Consider the following 19,703-nt stretch of genomic DNA (forward strand, 5'->3'; position numbering starts at 1 on the left):
GTGTAGTGGGTCCTGAGAGAGAGAGAGAGACCGCAACACAAAGAGAGACACAGAAGATAGAGAGAGAGAGAGAGAGAGAGAGGGCAAAGCGAGGTAGAAAGGGAGAGAGAAAGAGCAAGAGCATGAATGAGACCTACTGGGGTTTGCAGTGACTCTGTGTCTGACCTTGACTTTTATCATGTACCAACTGAGACTGGAAGAAGTTAATTTCATATTCACTTTGGATTGACTTTACACCACATTCTGTTCACTGATATTGCATATTTCATAATTTATCAAAGTATTTGACAATTATTTTTTTTGGGGGGGGGGCGAAAGACATTTTCATCTTTCACAACGTCAGCGTATTCAATTTTCATTTAAGCAAAACATCTGCATAACCCAGTCATTTTAAGTAAACGAGAACAGCATGAGAGCAGAGCAGCAGTGCATTTGTCAAAACAAACAGCTGATGGATGAACCTCTTCATTGTACCAACAGTTGTATGCACATTTAAATGAATGTTTAAAACAAATGATGATTTTCAGATAGCTTAAAGTAGATAAAAATGTTAATATGTTTTCTTTCATAGCATAAATTTGGTTAATGTAAACAATATTGTCTATTCAATCTCATTAATATGGCATGAACACAATACATGTTTATTTAAACATGATTTTGTAGAATCCGAGCCACATGTCAATCCAGTATGCAGCATGCGCTGTAATTTTTTACATTTACTATTACTATTACTGTTATGTATCTCTCTCTCTCTCTCACTCTCTCTCTCTTTTCCTTAACCTTTTCTTATTATTATACTGATATGAGGTGTCCACATACGTTGGGTTTTGGGTCAGAACTGTGAGATTGTTTTATGGTTTTCCTCTCTTGGCGTTCCTCTCCTCCCCTTGAATGCTCACTCAAGGCGGGGAGAGGATCTCTGTTCCCCAAAACATAGAAACCTGGACTATCTAAATGAGTTTTCATCCCTTTGCTCTGGGCCAGACGACCAAAGCTGCCCTAGGCAGCAGGTCTCTGGACCAGCTGATTTTCTGTTGTAGTAATTCTCTGTCATTCTCTTTTATTAATAAATTCTTCAAATACAATGGTTTGTTGTAACTCAATTATTCACTCAATCCCTCACCAGCAAGATGCAATTTCCACGACACATTTAACAGGTTAACAGGTTTAATGCGATAGGAGGACAGTGGTAAAGTTAAAGGTTCAGTGCTGTGTTGTGTTGTGAGGCTGCAGATAAAACAGGTAAAGTGATAACAGTGCTGTTGCTTTTTGGTGAAATGCGGCTGTTGTGTGTTGCAGCCCACCAGCCAGCAGGGGTCCAGGCTGCAGAGGCACAGGATTTGTACCAGCCAACCGCCAACCCAGCAACAGAGGCCATCTCCTCAGTCACTGAAGCACAGGCTAGTGACCCCTTTTTTAAGACTTCCACCTGGACTGGCCTGGTTGACTTGGACAACGCAGGAGTTCACTCCATTGCTGGAATCAACAACTCCTCGGAGATCTCTGAAGAGCATGTAGTCGTCCACTTAAGGCCAGAGGAGGGCTGGGGTGGAAAACAGAATGAACCCAGCCAGGAGGAGTCTGGTGGCCCAGTGGATAGCAACAGCTTTGGTCTTTCCGACCTCGGGAGCCTGGAGAGCCATGGAGGTTCTGCTCATGAAGAAGAAGATGGTGGATATTATGGTTCATCTGACACCCCAACATTTTCCTCCATAGCTTCTTCCACTCCCCAGCCTCAGACCAGTCACAGTGTGTTGGCAGAGTTTGTTAACACTCTGATGAGGCCCTTTAAGTACTGGACTGAAGGTAAGGAGACAGAAAAGGGACCTTCAGTGCTTGATGAAAAAGCAGGAGAGAACCAGACACAGGGAGAATCATCCACCAGAAACCTGAGTATACCAAAACCCAGTGGAAACAAGGGCAGCGTGGACAATGCCATCAGGGAGCACAGGAGTGATAGTCTTTCCTTCAGGGCCCCTACCAGCAGACTACCGAGTCCAGAGGAAGGTCTGTCTGAGCAGGAGAAAGAGGTGATGCCCCTGATTCGTTTAGTGCCTGCAGTCCAAAGCACAGGGCAAAGTGACACCACCACTCAGCCAGGAGAACGAATCTCCAGCACATCTGCTTACAACCCTCCATCTGCTGTTAACGGTATGAGCTCAACATTGATTTTGTTTGTGCCTGTGTTCTTGTGTGTATTTAGGGCTCACCTTTAACCTTTCAAACTAATAACTGAGTGTGAAATTGAGATAGAAATGAGGATGAATTGAAACTGTTGTGTGTAGTGTGGTGCATTTAAATGTTTCTGGTAAATATAGGATCTGTTTATGTCGTGCTTAAACAGTCTGTGTCTCTCTGTTCTGCTCTCTCTTCTTTTCCCTCGAGTATGCTATAATATATTCCCCCGCAGGGCAATTTGAAGTATCGCTGTAGATTTAATTAAACAGTAATTGCAAACAAACAAAAGGGGCATACCACATACAGTAATACAAAATGTCAGAGTGGAGACTGTTCTGCCTTCATTCTCATATTTATTGACTGTGCTGTGTTTACAGGACAAGCTGTCAGAAAGAATACATGCTAAGCTTGAATTTTAATCCACTTTGATGCTATAAATGGTTTGCTCGCATATGTATTTTTTGCTTGGACAGACCTGCATCACAAATTACAGCTTATTTTTAGGAGTCAAAGAATTATTAGTATTAGACTGAAAAATTTACTGTTATTAGCTGTGAAGAATAAATTCAACAAAGCAACTTGACCAGACATGGATAGGAGTTGAAGAAGTCTGTGTTCAGACACAGAGAGAGAAATACTGTAGGGATTATGAGAAGGCCAGGGATTCATTGTTAGTGTGTGTGTGTGTGTGTGTGTGTGTGTGTGTGTGTGTGTGTGTGTGTGTGTGTGTGTGTGTGTGTGTGTGCTTGATGTGTGCAAGCTGAAGAACCTGGAGGTCCAACATCCACAGTGGAGTGAATTGCCCTCAGGAATGGTGTGGCACAACACACCCAAGGATAAAAAAGTCACCAGGTCACAGTTTTCAGCTCATGTCTTCTTAAAAGCACCCTGACACGAAACCCAAAATCACTTCCTCCAGTTTATAACTGCAGGGGTAAAGGTAGACTAAAGATTAAATGAACGTCTCGTGGCTGCAAGGTTGCTGGACCAATAAGTACTGGAGCAGGGCACCTACAGAAAAGCCATAACGGCTCAGAAACTGATCTTCAGCCAAAGTAGAGAAATGTACCAGGTAGAAGCTAAAAATAAAATGTACCACAGCCTTGGGTGGAAAAAGTCAGCTTTTCTTTTAATGGCCACCACAAATAACACATCCTTAGAATCAGCTGAAGGGGAGGATGCAAAGAAAGTGTAAGACTTTCCCACAGACAGCCAGAAGAATAATTGAATAAAGGAGATAGGCTTTTCTCACCTGGCAATTGCCACCTTTATTAATATAAATACTCACTGCTGTGCTACCTGAAGTCCGATGTCAACCCCCAAGGTATTAATGAAAATCCAAGCTTTAGTCCGCATGCATTATTCACAGCTGTATCCAATTAACGTGGAGGTTGGGCTGCACTGCCGTTCGCTCTCACCTCCATCTATGTCTCTGCCAATTAGGCCCCAGCTCTCTGAAGGTAGGCAGTAATGATCACTACAGAGAGGATGAGCAACACAACATGGGGGATGAGTAGAGTGGGAAAGAGGGAAGAAAAGGGGGAGATGGAGAAAGAGAGGTGGAAGAGTCGTTTCTTCCTTTAATGTTGCCGTGATGAAACGCTGCCCAGCTGATGTGTCTTCTTAAACTAGCATCAGTGAGCTGAATTAACTCTGTTATTGCACACCGCAGGCTGTCCCTTGGATCTCAACACTTCTTTGTAACTGATGGTGCCGTGTTGCCTCTTTGATTGAAAGGGATGCAAAGCTGTGCACTGCAAGAAAGATTAGAATTTAAGCACTGAATAAAATAATTTGGAAAATTTGAAGGTCTCTGAGTAAAGAGCAATAACTTCAATTATTTCCCCTGCAAATCAAAACATTCAAATCAAACATTTATTTCATGAAGTACTATTTTGTTAAGCTCCTAGTGGACCGATCTGCATCCAATAAAAGCATGCAAAAGTCCTGACTGTCTGTCAAGGAAATGCATGTCTGCTTCACACTGGTCTCGTCAACCACACAGACTGAATTTATGTGATAGAAGACAGTGAGGTCTCTGGGATGACACTCAATGTAGATGCTCCCGACATGATTCACATGGCCATGCAATAACTTCTCCTCAGTCTTTTTTATTAGATGCCATATCTGCAGATGGGCTGGGGTGGTACCAGCACCAACTCTCTCTCTCTCTCTGTCTCTGTCTCTCATTGTCGGCCTCCACTCTCACAATTTAATATCATGTCTGCCTGACCTGGGGGATTCTCTCAGCCCGTTTACTCCTGTAAAGTGGAGTCAACACAGCAGAACCACTCACAGTAGAAGCACACAATTACTGTCTGAACAGGGTTTATTATAAGTTTGTTTTGCAACGTTTCACTGTTGAGTTGTGACTTTTCCACCAAGCCTTCCACCAACAGATTTACAGTGTCAGAGCTGAACTTTAACCATGCTCTAAACAGCACCATGAAATCATCCAAACCTATGTCTAATTGTCTCATTTTATTTATTACATGGGTCATTACGTAGATGATCAAACCAGATTAATGTGTTTAATTATTCTCACTTTCATCAGTGTGTGTAGTAAAAGTATGTAGTTAGCTATTTGGATTATTAATAGGACAATTACGCAGCTCTTATGGAAATGAACCTCAGGCTCATGAACCTAATTTGGGCATAAGGCAACAGCGGACCTTCTGAATAATTTACATACATTTTACTATTTTATGCGACATATTTGTGTATGTTCTCCCTCTCATGCTAATTTGTTGTGCTGGGTTATTTTGCACCCCCCTGTACTTTTCACACATGTTAACTGAACTGAGGGCAGCCAAACCGAACTGAGCGATGATGATGGTAGCAACACTAGCTGGGCCTCTCAGTAACAGGACTGCACTGCTGCCCTAAAAAAAAAAAAACACCGGCCGTGAGTCACACATGCAGACAGAATGAATAATTGATGGTGTAGACAGTCTGTGGTTTAAAGTCGTAAGCTGATAAGGTACAGTGGACCACTTCATCTAAATAAACAGGTCTAGATGGAGCTTGCTGTGGCGCAAGTCATTTGCTTATCGTGTTACAAGTGGTCCTGTGTTTTTTTCACATGGCTTCTCTCACCACAGTCAAGTGTGTGAGGCTGTTTGGGGTAAAATAATCCACAGGGAATAAGAAAACAGGGACAGAGAAGAGAAGTGTGAAATTGCTTTCCTTCCATCCTTTTGGTGTGTTTGTATCTGTGTGTGCATGCGTGCACACACGTTTTTATAGGCTTCCACAAGGGATGGCTCCCATCTTTGTCTACAACAACTCTAACAACTTTAGTAGCGGCCCTGATTGGCTCCACTGGTGGGGAAAAGAAGCCCAAAACATCAAACTGTGCAGTAAATGAGTTAACTGCTAGTCCACAAAAAAGCACAGTTTGTCTACAGCTTAAAATACACATGGAAAGGAAATCCAAACTCCCAGTTACATTTGAATTTAGAGGTTATTGGGTGGCAGGAGATCCTCGGAGAAAGGATCTGATCTGCCTGAGAGGCCAGCTTTTGGAGAAAATAATGTAATAAGTAGGCTAATCTGCAGCAAAGGTTTATTGTGGAGGTTTATCCTGACTGGTACTTCCAAGCACCGGTTTTGAAGGGAGTTTTAAACCTTCCAGTGTTTGTCTGTTCCACGAAGTGTGGGCAGGAAAAAGAAATTACAATTAAGACAAATCAGTGAAGTAGTTCACACAATGACAGAAACCCATACAGGTGCTCACACCGCTGATCCTAGCAGACTTTTGAAACTGTGCTCCGTGCAAGAGTTATATGGGCCTCTCACGTACTACAGGCTTGAGTTTTAATTGCTTATTCCACATCCATAAAATTAAATCCACCCCCGCCCTCACCACCCCCATAATATAATCATATTAATTAGTCTATTCTGTCTCTTTGTTCCCCGTAGAATTCACTGCATCAAGTCCCAACGAGAGCCCACCACCCAGTGAACATGTCAACTTATCTGGTCCTCAGGGTCCCAGAGGAGGCCCAGCCTTTGCTCCAGCCCCTGGCACCCACTTTCGGTGGGCCGTCAAGTCCATGCGTGGCTCCAAACTAGGCCCCCCTGGAAAAGTGGACTATGTAGGTAAAGGTCCCACCTGGGAGCCTATGGAAGCCAAAGCAGGGCCACTCGAGGTGATGACCCTCCCCACCTCCCTTCGACAGGACAACCCGGAAAACTATTCAGGCCAGGGGAGGGACCAGGATGGAGAAGATGCTAACACTCCATCAGCTGCCAGAACTGCCTCAGGGCAGGAGAGGGAGATAGAGGGGAGCAGTGAAGGGAGCAACGTTCCTGATGGGTTTGAATTGAAAGTGAACAACTTGGACAGCAGTGGTGTCAAACTGAGTCCTGAAACAGAGTCTTCTCTCCGCCAAAGCCAGTCTGAGCTTGTGACTGTGGCAGAGCACACTACTCTGTCCCAGTGGCAGCTAGTGGAACAGCCTACCACCCTACCTCAGGGCTCTCAGGAGCCAAACACCGCAGAGGAGGCCAGGGGCGAGATCCTCTACGTCCGCCGGCCAACTGACAACCTCTCCTCTGCTTCTTCACAAAGAGTAGAAGGTTCAAATTCAGGTTTCACGCCAGTTTTCAGGAAGCATAGCAAAGGCACGAGCCGAAAGGATATGGTGACCTCCACATCTGAAGACCTAATGCAGGTGCTCACAACCTTTGAGGTGACCACAGTGGAGCTTCTGACAACCAGCAACACACAGAGGACCGATCCTTCTACCACAGCAACCACTACAGAAAATTCCTCAGACAGCGTCACCACAGAGGAGCCATCGATTTCCATTTCATGGATTCAGGAAGAGAGGGAGAAAACAACAAGCACGCCCAGCCAGCAGGACCACATCTCAGATACTCCTGCACCCAGTGAGGGATCTCAAACGACTACGGGTGTCATTCAGTTAACTACCTTCGCATCAGACTCCAACATTGGCGCCACAGAAATGGAATCCAGGTCTGCTGTGTCTGAGTCCTTCGTGGTTGGAAGTCGGTGGACACCTTTCAAAGGCGTGAGCTCAAAGTCAGAGGAAAACAAAGCTTCGGCAACGGCAGACAACAAAGACACAAACAACCCTTTCGGCATTCTGGTACCCAACTGGGCCTTCGGGCTCATCCCATCAGGTACGTAAGCTCCCCGACGATCCCAACGAACAATGAACTTCACTCTCATTATTATCTTCATGATTATGAGTGATTATCTAATCATTTGCGATTTATTTAATTATGTATGCCACTCAGTGTGAACCAGAAACATCATTCACATCATCGCTGTCATGAGGTGATATACAGTACAGTAACAGCAGTATGTTAACAATGCTGCATGCCCTCCACCTGAGTTCACAGCCTCTGCAAACCAACTCAAATATACACACCTCTATTTCCTTACTGTGTCTGTCTCTCGTTGTTCCATTCAACATTTCCACTCTCTCTCCTTCTCTGACATACATCATGCATTCTTAATCCAGGCTTGTTCTTTCTCTTTGCCTTCACATCCTCCTCCTCTCTTTTCCCTACCTCCCACGTTGGCATAGAGAGACAACTCCAGACAGCGAGGCAGTGCACTGAGGTGAGACCAACTAGGTCTTAGTGAAGTAATTAGTGGGTCAGAGTGAGTGCAATTAGGTGAGCTGGGGAGAGGCAGAGATCCTAGTCCCCAACAGATCAATGTAGACACAAACTACAAGATGGGACTTGTAATTGACTGCGGCTTCTTCTCCTTTCTCATTTTCAAGTTTGTCCATGTTCCCACGGCTCAACTTTCCTTTCTCTGCACTCCATCCCCAAGCTTGTTGTTCACAATAATAGCAGTGTCTGTGTTGTTTGTCTCAGCGTCTTCGCATTGATTTCTTTTGATTGCACTGTATTCTTAAGGCCACTCGTCTTGTCCAAATTTGTAATCTTGGCAACCAAAATGTGTTTACGTAATGTTTAATTTGTCTGTTTTGTATTGTGTGTTTCTGCTGAACTAATGCCACTCATTCATCCTCAGCTCAGTGCGTCTGATATTTTCTGGGGTTTAAAAATACATATTTTTAATTATGACTCGGATCATTAGTCATCCTGCACAGTAAAGTGCATTTCTAAGACTTATCTATCTAACACCACAACACATCACATGAAGAGGTAGCTGCGTTTACATGAAGCCTCTTATGCCACTAATAATGAGAATAACAGCCTATTCAGAATACATACGCCTCATGTTAACGGCTCATCACTCACACAGAAATTAGATTCTGTCAAAAGAAGTGATGTAAACATTTTGCACTGTGTTTGAAAGACGGAAATGTATCACGTAATGTGAAATGACTTCCAATTACTGTTGTGATGTTTTTTGAATAGCTGTACTCTTTATTTTCTTTTTCTTTTGTCTTTTTGTTTTTACCTGTTTGCCCACTTGACTTACATCAAAGACCTTTGGTGTTTGGTCATTTAGAGAATATTGTCTGAGTAGTACAGTATGTCTTTCCCAGCAGAACCAAGCAGGGGACTTGCCTTCTTCCATTCAATTACAGCAAGAGGAGGATATTCTAATAAAATTGTGGTTTCAGTAGAAAGTGCAACAGCAAACCAATAACAGTGCAGAGGCTCAACACAGGGCCGTCTTGTTTGCTTGAGGTGGAGCATTGAATGCTTACTCTGGAGCATGCCCATGACACTGATCTTATCATTTAATTTAATGAACATGAAGGCTAATTCATATTTCAGTCAGAAAAGAAACATTTTGGCTTATGTAATTGCAGCTGAAGGACACTTGCTTTCCTCAGCTTGAATGGCGGCCTGTTTATTACACAAGGAGATGAAAAGAAAACAGCACAGGAGTACAAGAGTACATTTTTGTCTTTATCAGTATTTCTGATGGTGGCATTTGAATGGACTGAGTGGCCCTGCTCTTGTTGAGTGATTAGAAGCATGAGGCGCCTTCCTCTGGGTGACCTTTTATATGTGTCAGTTATAGTACAGAGAAAATTACCGCAATGGTTGTCTGCCCATTAAAGCAGCAAGATAGTGACAAAGAAGGAAGGAAAGGGCAGAAGGATGGACAGCCCTGAGAAGGACAAAGTGGGATAGAGAGAGGAGGAGAGTGGTGAGTGTGTCCTCGACGATGCTTTAGGCGGGAGTACATACACCTCTTTAATCAATGATCAGAGACTACACTAGCGTAGCCCAGTGGGCCTCCAGAGAGCACATTGTTCCTTACTCATCTTTTTTTCCCTTCCTTCCTTCTCTCCTCCTTTCTTTCTTTACATTTCTTTGCTTCCTTCCGATCTTCATTCTTTGTTTTTTATCAGAACAGTCTCAGCCCCTCTGTGTCCTATTTGGCCATATATCAGAGTGATAAGACGCTGGTATATAATGCCACATCCAGCTTTCCAATTCCCCATCGCTTTGGCCTCCAGCTAAACCCACACAGATGGGTGGACATACACACACACATAAAAAAGAAATATACGTGAAGAAGCACCAGCATGCCAAGCTTACTCAGGAGTAAACCTCGATAATCCATCCCACAAGCCGCACCATCACACACAAACACACACGCACAGAGATATGTCTTAATCCTTCGCTGTGAACACTGTGAGAAAGTAAACACGTTCCATTTTCTTTTTCAATTACTCATATCTTAATTTCCATATTGTATAATCCTAAAGACAGCATTTATGGAAGTTTGTTACACCACAAAAAAAAAGTTACAAAAGTGGTTCATAGTCCAGAGAATCCCAACAAGCATGGAAGTTTACCGGATGGTTCGGAGCACTGGCATCCAGCCGTTTGGGGTGACAAAGCAAGGCGGGAGTATACAGCAATGTTGGCTGTCTGTCCACCCTTTAAATTACCTACGCCAGTGTGACACTCTGGCAAACAGGAAACAGGATGCCTCTGAGTTATAGCCATTTTGACTAAAGCCTTGTCCCGGACTCAAGATGGATCAGACCTCTGGCAGCATCAATAACACAGCAGCCAGCCCTCAACCAAATTAGAGCGTTAAATTTGAAAAGAGCCAGTAGATTGAAGTGAGTGTGTGTGTGTGTGTGTGTTTGTGTGTGTGTGTGTATTTGAGGGGGAAAGAAGGAGATAAATGGAGACAGGGGCAGGCTGGCGTGGCATATTATCAGTATGGTTCTGTGGATAGATGTTCAGTTTGTCTGCTGGCTGTTGGAGTCCGTGGATAGGCTGTCTGGAGTAGTGAGAGGGCACATTCTCGATGCTGCATATAGAAGTCTATTGATTTTCCTGCCTCTCTCTCCCTGTGTCTCCCATCTTTGTTTCTCTATCCTTCTTTCTCTCTTTTGTCTGTCTCTCTCTTAGCGGCTTTTTTCTTTCTCACTCCCCGTCTCCCTGACTTTATGTCTTTTATTACTCCTCTGGTCATTGTTATGACTCCCTCTGGCATAATGTTTTGATAGCCTCTTGAACTCCAATGTGGTACAACATAAGGCAGTCAATTGCCGTCCATCCGTATCTGCCCCCCGTACGATCCAGCCTCGGCTGGATCCTCGTCACTGCCTCCCCTAAATCCATCCACCGCCTAATCTGTCATCCTTCTATCTGCATCTATCTGCTTTTCGTCTCCAAGTTTCTCTTCGTCTTTCTTTTCATGGTGTAATTCCACCATTTTTCTATATCAAACACTCCTGCTGAATCGAATCCTGTGCTATTGGCTGCTGCATATTAAATAAATGGGATTTGTTAAAGAACAGCCTGGAGGGACAGTGGGCTCCATCATTGTGTGGGATGAAATGGCGTTACGCACCACTCTGTGCTGACTGAGCATGGGCTCTTTGTATCCTGTTAACCAGGGGAATAACGAAGCAACCAAAGTGTTGAAAATGAGCTTAAGTACTCTGTGGTGAGAAATCACACTGGGCCTTTTGTGTATATCACTGACTGTTGATAATGATAATGCACACACCAGTTTAAAATCCACTGAATTTGCTCCACAAACACCTGTCGATATTCCAGGATAAAATAGTGGTGCTCTTCTCAGTAGGGTGAACGCTGTCCACTCTCAACTTTAATAAAAGCATAACCCTGTTTAACAGAAAAAAACATCTCACAGGTCAAATGTTTGTGACCACAGACTGCTCCATCCTTACACGTCATTGATGGCTACATGGACGGCAATGTTGCTAAAAATCTGCATTGTTGTGTGCCTGCGTTCCCCGTTTCTCCCTATGCAAAGCGAGCACCTTCAGATCAGCCACTATGCCAGAAGTTCTGGTCCAGGGTAAACAGTATACTGTGGCTAGCGATACTAATCTGATATTACCGGTAAGGGTGTCCCCAATTTCTAGCATGCGTTGTTTAACCCTGTTTGCAGGGGTGGAAGGAGCACGTTGGCCAACAGGACTATCAACATAACTACCGGTAGTTGCTTTTTCTTGTGAGCCTTCCCACACTGCAGAATAGTAATAAAGTCTGTATCATCTGCCGACAAGGTTATGCTAGTGCTGTAGCTAACAGGCCTGCTATCAAGCTTGGGGCTAAAGCTGTCTGGACTGCTTGTAACATCTATAGTAGTGTAACATTAGCAGAGATAACTTACAGACACATCTCTCAGCACATAGACTGAAGTTATCAATCTTTAGGGGTTCTAGATGTGTGTTATGAGGTCGTACATCAGGTTGAATTTGACATGTTTCATTTGTTCTCACAGCATTTTTCAGCATTCAAGAAATGTTGTCTCCACATGTGTGCAGCAGTTCCTGATACTCAGCCTCTCCATGGACCAAGTCAAGTGCTGTACCTGGAAAGGTCATTGAACATTAACAGCAAGCAGTGATATTAATAGGCACATGTTTGCATTTTTGCAAAGTGCTGTTGGTTTTTAAAACTGTTGAAGTAAAACTCACAGTGACTAAATAATTCAGTGAGGGATTTGTGTGTAGCAGGCGAAAAGCTCAAGCAAAATATCTGTTATCAAAGTGTTCACTGACATTTTGGGGAATAGAAAGTGTTGATTTATGCATGTAAAAGTCAATGAAACAAACAGCTATGTTTGTAAAGCTAATGCACCATCAAAATGTGGGTTTAATATTCTGCAGTGAGTTTGAAAAAAACGCAGAAAAGCTGTCTTAAACAGGAAATTTTATGGCATCATAAAAATGCTTTATTATCTTTGCTGCCACAACAAAACCTGGTGATTATTCAGCCTCTAGGAGCCCCATCACAGGCAGCTGTATTTTATTTTCTAGATTGTATGACCCACAGCTCCCTTTATGGCAGATGAATGACTGTATCTCTTGACTCTAGCAGATCTGCAACAGAACTGCAAAACAAGTTTTGCTGTTGTTTTTATGAATATTCTCTCATCTCACAGCCCTCTAAAGATCAGTTGGGCTGCAGACCAAAGTGCTATGTTAACTTCGGTAATTTAGTAACAGTGGTTTGGATGCTAAGCTCAGCTTTTCTGTTTCCCTGGGCACAACATATGCTTTTTAATCATGTATTTGTTTTGTTAGTACACTGCCATATGCTCATATATGCATAAAGCATTGTTGTGAGAGAATTTGTGGTCTATCTCTGGCATTCATCTTTCCATAAATTTGGGTTTCTGGATTGCAAGTTGACAATAATTGTTGCTATTTCCATACCATCCAAAGATTGTGAACTCCTCTTGGCTTCTGGAGAAGACAGTCAAACCAGCAGGCTCAATGAGGAATAAAACTGCAAAGTAAAACATCCAGCCACACAGCAGATGAAACCATCAACTGCTTGTTAGACCATCATCTCTGATTTTATTGTAGTCATTTTCATTTAGCCGCGTCTGTAAACCAGATAAGAGAAGACCTCTGCTGAGCCATATGTCACCCCATTAAAAACACAATGAGGGATTCACTGAGAAGGGTTGTTCTTTTATTTCTTCCCCGATGAATCCCAATCTGAGTTTTTATTGTCAGGTACAGCCTTAGGGCCCCTGAGGGTGCGTAGAGTTTCATAAAGCAACGAACAACATCACCTCTGTTTGCCACCGTTTGGGAAATGAATGGAGGGATGGATGGAGACAGAGAGCTTGGCAGGGTGCTGTCAGAAGGAATATAATCCTCTGCGTGGAGTCATTGTGTGGCTGTGCAGAGCAGGGAGAGACTAAGGTGGTCGGGCTATGTGGGTAACGTTACAATGGAGCATTCAGGCGCTATCAGATCAGATGTCAGAATTCTGCTTCCTTTTACTGAAAGAATATTTCCACTCTCTATCTGTATCTAACAGGTCTGTCCTCTTAGGGGACAAAGAATGGAGTCTAACTATCAGTACACAGCCATGTTGTTTTTTCAGATCAGTTCCTCACTGCTTTTATTACCTCTAAACAAGACAGATCTGGATAGACGTATATTTATTATGATGTGAAAATGCTCAGGAGATACTTTGGAAATATGGAGTCTATTATGCCTGTAGTACACACAACAAGAATTGAATAGCAGCATCCCCGAGATGTTAGCCTCACATTTTCATTCTCCATTTGCAGTCTGACACATACGCATCAGCGACTCAGCCAGTCACACATGCAGGCACACACCATCGAAAATGGAGCTGCCTGCCATCAAGGTTAACAGTGATATGTATGATTTCAAATGGAGGTATTTTCTAGCTACAGAGGAGTGGCAGCGGAGAGGATGAGTGCATCCAGCTGGGGTTTTCAAGCTGCCAGAACTTCCCTCCCTCTCACTCTCACCAGCACTGAAGTCAGAGCGGAGTGGTGGCAGGGGTGTTTGGCTCCCAGCGTCAGTCACAACGCATCATGCAGCAGCCAGCCCACAGCGGGTGGAAAGGTTGAGGGGTCCCTTCATGTAGGGCTTGTCAGACACACCCACAGATCTGTCCCAGCAGGGATGATTCATTGACAGGGAAAAATCTCAAGGGGAGGAGGAAGGTTTCTGAAATGGATGGTGGATATGAAGGTGTAAATTACAGAATCTGGTGAGCCATAAAGAGAAAGTGTATGTTCGCAAATTGCAATGGTGGTTTGGAGGAATTTTGGGAAGCAAGCTTCTTTTCAGAGTTTCTGCTGGCAGGGGCACTGTGAGGTCATGCAAAGTAGTTCTTCTTTGTTTAGTTTTAAACAGGTCTTCAGGCAAACTGCCGCCCCCCGCCCACAGCTTGCTTCTCCTAATAGTGCTGCTCTGCTGTCAGAACAACTTCTTGATAGTAACCACAGTGGAATACGAACATGCAGGCAAAGGAGTATGAGATCTGTTTCTGTGCATGTGCGTGTGCTGTGTGCTGTGTATTTCCCGCTTTTTCTTTCTGATTTAGGGCTCTTTTGTCATGCCATATTCGCACCAAACTGCACAACATGCTAGGTCATGTATGCAAGGTCAGTGAAGGTGTGTCCGAGCATACTCGTTAATTTTGTTTAGATTTAAGTAGCATAATATGTGCAAGAGGTTTGGGAGAAGTAAAATATAAATAGGAGGGTTTGGTGATTAATCATTGTCTTCTCAGCCAGTCACATTATCCGTCTTGTCCCTTATAAGCAGCTGTGCCAATCACAGTGGGACATGCTGAAAATGGCTTACCAAATGGAGAGAAGAGACGAGTGCAAATCAGTTTCTCCAAATAGGGAAGTGGTGTTGTCTTCCGTGAGCTGCAGAGACAAATATAGAGCACCACAGATGTGTTTCCAAAGGCAGGAATTTATATTTGTGGAGATATTGAAAGTCTGGTCACCTTTTTTCCATAGTGATGCAGGGTTTTATTTTGAAACGCAGTGATCCACACAATAACTAGTACCTGCATTTACAAACTTCTCCACATTTGTGTATGTGTGTTCCCAAGACTCCCTGCCGTGGCTCAATTCACAAATACATATTTTTGCGTGCACTGAAAAATATTTTTGTGGAGCCATTTAAATCCCCAATATATTTGTGAATCCTTCTGTGTGCATTGATTAATAGTGAGACTGATCTGACGCCATAAGATTTTGTCTGAACCGAAGGGGAAGGCTTTCATGCAGTCTACAAAGAGTGGAGGAGATGACGGATAACCCTTATAGCACAGTCTGTTTTACACACATTCTGGCTGTAATCACTTTACAGTTGTAACTTGTATCTTGTAAGTGGTTGGGGAGTATCTAATCAAAGTGTTTAGACCCAATTTTAGCCGGAATACCAACACCTCTGCTTGCACTACTTGATTTGCATGTAGCTCTTATCTGTTGCACTTTGCCTCCCACTTTCTTGCAACAAAAATATGTATGCTCTAGACGTTGACTCTTAGGTTGATGTATGTGCATTTCAAGGTCAAGAGCATACCTATTTGTCACTGTGCTTTTTGCACAACTTTTTGCACCACTCTGAACATCTCAAGTAAATGTCTACTTATCTAATTGTACTAATTGTAAATAGGAACTCAGCCATGATCTGTGTACATCCCTCACTTAATAAGGAGCCATGCAAATCATGCATTGCATATGTGCCGTTCATTGCACTGTGACATCATTTAATGTGTAGCAACAATATATGTTCTTTTCAGTAATCATGTGGAACATGAATAATTCATGATACATCACTGACGACAGTTGTTACACCCGTTTCTTTTCTGCCTACTTTCAGTATGTGTGCATATTGAATATTGTTGGATAATTTTAAAAAGGTTGATTCAGTATTCTCATTTCGCAAAGCCCTGAAAATGAGAGCAAAGACATATTGAAGAGAAGAAGGGGGGGGGGGATCAGAGGTGGATAGAATGTGTTTGTGATGATAAGCCAGGATGGATTATTTTCCTGCCACTCTGACAGCCTAGATAATGCAATTTATTTAGGACGAATGGAGACGCCACAAGTGCCGCTCTTGTAACAATAGACCCTCAATTTCTTCATCAGTCTCGCCGTGTATGCCCGCTGAATTGGGTTGTATTGAATTGCTGGCATGTTTCTCCTCCCTGGTCCTCTCCAGGCTGATTCAGTGTGACGCTCGGTTCATGAGGTGCTCACTAAGAGCGCATCGGCTGCTTTCTGCTGTCTCAGGCTTCTGGCACTGTAGCTAATTGCAAGTGTCATGCTTTTTCATAGTTTGTGTGTGTGTGTGTGTGTGTGTGTGTGTGTGTGTGTGTGTGTGTGTGTGTGAGTGTGTGTGGGTGTGTGCGCGTGCATGTGTGTGTGTGTGCGCATATGTCTGTGTGTGTATGAGAGGAGGAAAACATTTTATGCAGTTGAGAAGAGGTGAGGCTGAAAATGGAAAGGACTGTATGGAATAGAATAAGAAACTCTTCTAAAATTGGAATTATTTTATTATTATTTTTGTTATTGTTTATGTATTTTTATAGCGTGGAAGTGTATTCTAACTTAAAAGTATTATTTATTTTCTTCTTGCGACTCCACAGCCCTATCACTTTCATGTCACATACACCTGTGGGGTTCATTTACGCCATAAAGATAAGACTGTAAATAAATAATAACTTGGAACAGTTTAATATATTGGCATGGTAGTCTTAGTCATTTGAGTCATCCAGTGTAGATTGCAACTCTCAGCGTGCTCAGTAATAATTAATGCATTACATGTGGAATATTTTAGAGCACTATGTTTGACTTTACAGACTGCTACTGGTTTCACCACAGACACAGGGCACCCGCATGTTGTCAGACAGACAGAAATAGCTGCTCCCTCCCCTGCAGTGCTCATCAATCCTTGTTTGTCAGAGGCTGCTCTGCTCGGGCTCGGTACAGTAATCACATCGCTACACCTGCTCCATCCACAACCTTTCCTCTAAGATATGAATACACACTCCCAAAGGATGCAAGGTGGCGTCGGCAGCCTTTCAGGTGGTCAAGTTGGGTTCAAGCTTCGATTCAGCAAATATCTAAGTTGTCAGTTGTCCTTGAGCACTGACTTCCTGCCAGCTCGCTGACCAGGTGCTCTGATCTCCCTGTGATGGGGAGATCAATAGACTGTTAAATTATTATTCTTTACAACAGCGGACTTTATACTTTATGTGACCCCCCTGGATTAATAGTGCTGTTTTGTGGTCCTTGTAACCACATGTCCAGATTTGTTTCATCACTTCTACAATATATATATACCTCAAATTAATTGAAAATCATAGGTATTAAAAGTAACCAGTATTTCGATTGATCAAGCAAATATTACAAGAAAAAATATTTATTGTAGCATGTTTTTTTCTTGTTTTCTATCCAGTTAATAATTCTTTGACCCTTCGTATTTATCTTGCATTCGACTGGCTCAGACTGACAGTTGGTGCAGTGGGTTAAAAGGGAGAGGCGAAAGCTCGGTTTCATGGAGGCGAGGCGCGCTGACCTTACCCGTTGTGTGCACGACCTCATGGGCTGTGGGGATGAAGAGTTTGGTGTAATACTCCACACTGCAAACCGTCAGCCTCTGCACACATTAGATTGTCTGACTCTGCAGACTGACTGCTGGGGCGCTGACATCATCAACACTAAACCAGAGCAGCTCCACCAACAAGAAAACATAACCTCTGTCTGTCTCCATCTATTCTTCTTTCCTCTCCCACTTGCTTGCCCTCCCTATCCGCCCTCACGGAGTTCACCTCTGTAAATCAATCACTTTGAAGTAATCTGAGACTGCATCGTGGGTCTGCAACTTTGTGCTAGAGAGAAGTGTTATCTATATTGCAGCAGAAATTGGTTTCATATTTCCCCTGGTGTGTATTCAGCTTACCGTGGCAGTAATTGTAGCTCATGTGCAGTGAGTGACTTGCCTGTCTGAGGACACCCTGATACATGGATCATATTCCTACCTGTGAGTCTGCCTGTCTCTGTCCATCCTGTCAGGGAGGAGATGGAAACCTGGACCCATGAGCAGCACACTTTGACACAAACAGTGATTGCAGCTAATTATTAGCTTTGCTCTGCCTGGATTTGCCTGGAGTTCCACATGGGTGTCATTTTCTTTACGGACTGACCTTTCTGTCGTTTATGCCAGCATTTTCTTAAAGGGCAATTCCAGCTTTATAGAAACCGGCTTATGTAAAAAATGTCCACAGTTTAAAAACATTGTGCTCACTGCTGTGATCTGTGAACATGGTGACATGGCAAAAAGAAAGTAAAGAAGTATAAATACAGTATATAAGTAAAGAAACATGAGCACCCAGGTTGGGGTGCATGCTAACAACATGTGTGATGGATCATCTCAACATTATTATCTTTCCCGCTCGGACTGTGCTGTAGCAATGCCGCTGTGTTTCCAGATTTTGGCATGTATATTTGTAAGTGCAACACTGATACATGTGACATACCTCTGAAATAGCAGCAGTAAATTCTTAATTTAGGTTTTCTCCAGATGTGTTGTTGCACCTGGCTTAGCTGACATTCAACACTGACAGAGCCAGTTACACTAATTAATATGTTTGCCTTTTCTTGCTCTGTATCACAACGAAATGCATAAAATACATGTTCGCTGCAGCCGTCACCTAAGTGACAATGAATATTTCACACTACAGACTCATCGAGCCATCACAGTGATGATGACAAAGACAGTATTTTAGCCTATACTTTGCATTTCAGCACTGCCATCTATGTGGCTCTAACTGCTCTGTGTGTCTCAGTACCTTTTAGCGATGTACTGTAGCATTAAATTTTAATGGGGCAGCTCTCGCTGGGCCCAGGTGATGGCTTATCACGCTCATAGATGGGGAACACTTGAACAGGCCGAGGCATGATCTCTGTCTCAGCAAAGCTATTACAAGGTTCAGTGAGTCCAAGCACAGCAACGCGGCGGGTGATAAGCAGGTGTATCTACAGTAAATGTAAGTGCACGTGTGTGCAGTTTTGTGTAATCTGTGTTATTCGTGCAGAGTTCAGTGTTTCTGTCAGCACAACCTTTTCTGCAGGCTTCCATAATGTTGAATTTGCTAACCACTCAGCTTCAGACTTCACAGGACGCAAGACATTTCCCTTATCGCAATCCTCTTTTATGGTCCATTCTAAATCCGGGGTGTATGTATGAGTCGACATCGGGGAGTAGCTTCCCAAATATGCCAAGATAATCTGTCTCCCGAGAGGCTTAGAAAAAAGTTAAGATGACCCTATAGAGCAGCGAAATGTCACACAGAGGAACACGTTTCAAGAAACTGCTGAGGACAGAAGAGACATTGCAGTATCTGCTCAGTGTCAGGGAAGAAGACTTTACATTATCTATTTTATGAGTATGACTGCAAAGCTCAGATCTGAGAGCTGAACCCATGTAAGACCTAATATATCTCTCTTTCATTATATGTGCCAATCTCCATCTTTCTTTCTACTCCCTCCTCTCTTTCTCTTTTACTTTTTGTCTTTCACACAGAAAAAGAAAGACACACAGTAGGAATGGAAGAGGCGACCTATTTTAAGACCGGTGTGTAATTAATCATAAGCTAGCAGCAAGCATTAAGAGAGGAGGAAATATATGATAGCTCCCTCTGTGACTTTCTGTCCCTCCCTGGCTGACATTTTTTCTCTCTCTCTCTCTCTCTCGCATTCTCAATCAATCTCTCTCTCTCACACACTCCTCTATGCTAAATTTTAATTTTGCATCCTCTCCTTC

The 19,703-nt window shown here is 43.2% G+C and overlaps 1 protein-coding gene across 7 annotated transcripts in view; it reads left to right on the forward strand.

The window, feature by feature from the left end:
- Positions 1–19,703, forward strand: part of ncanb (neurocan b) — a 220,533-nt gene that overhangs the window by 132,751 nt on the left and 68,079 nt on the right. For all 7 annotated transcript variants that reach the window (XM_046049658.1, XM_046049657.1, XM_046049659.1 and 4 more), the window contains 2 exons: positions 1,300–2,151; positions 6,100–7,326. In XM_046049658.1, the coding sequence (XP_045905614.1) occupies positions 1,300–2,151; positions 6,100–7,326 (2,079 nt within the window). The remainder of the gene's footprint in view (positions 1–1,299; positions 2,152–6,099; positions 7,327–19,703) is intronic.

Source organism: Micropterus dolomieu, linkage group LG05 (assembly GCF_021292245.1).
Source record: "Micropterus dolomieu isolate WLL.071019.BEF.003 ecotype Adirondacks linkage group LG05, ASM2129224v1, whole genome shotgun sequence".
NCBI lineage: Eukaryota > Metazoa > Chordata > Actinopteri > Centrarchiformes > Centrarchidae > Micropterus > Micropterus dolomieu.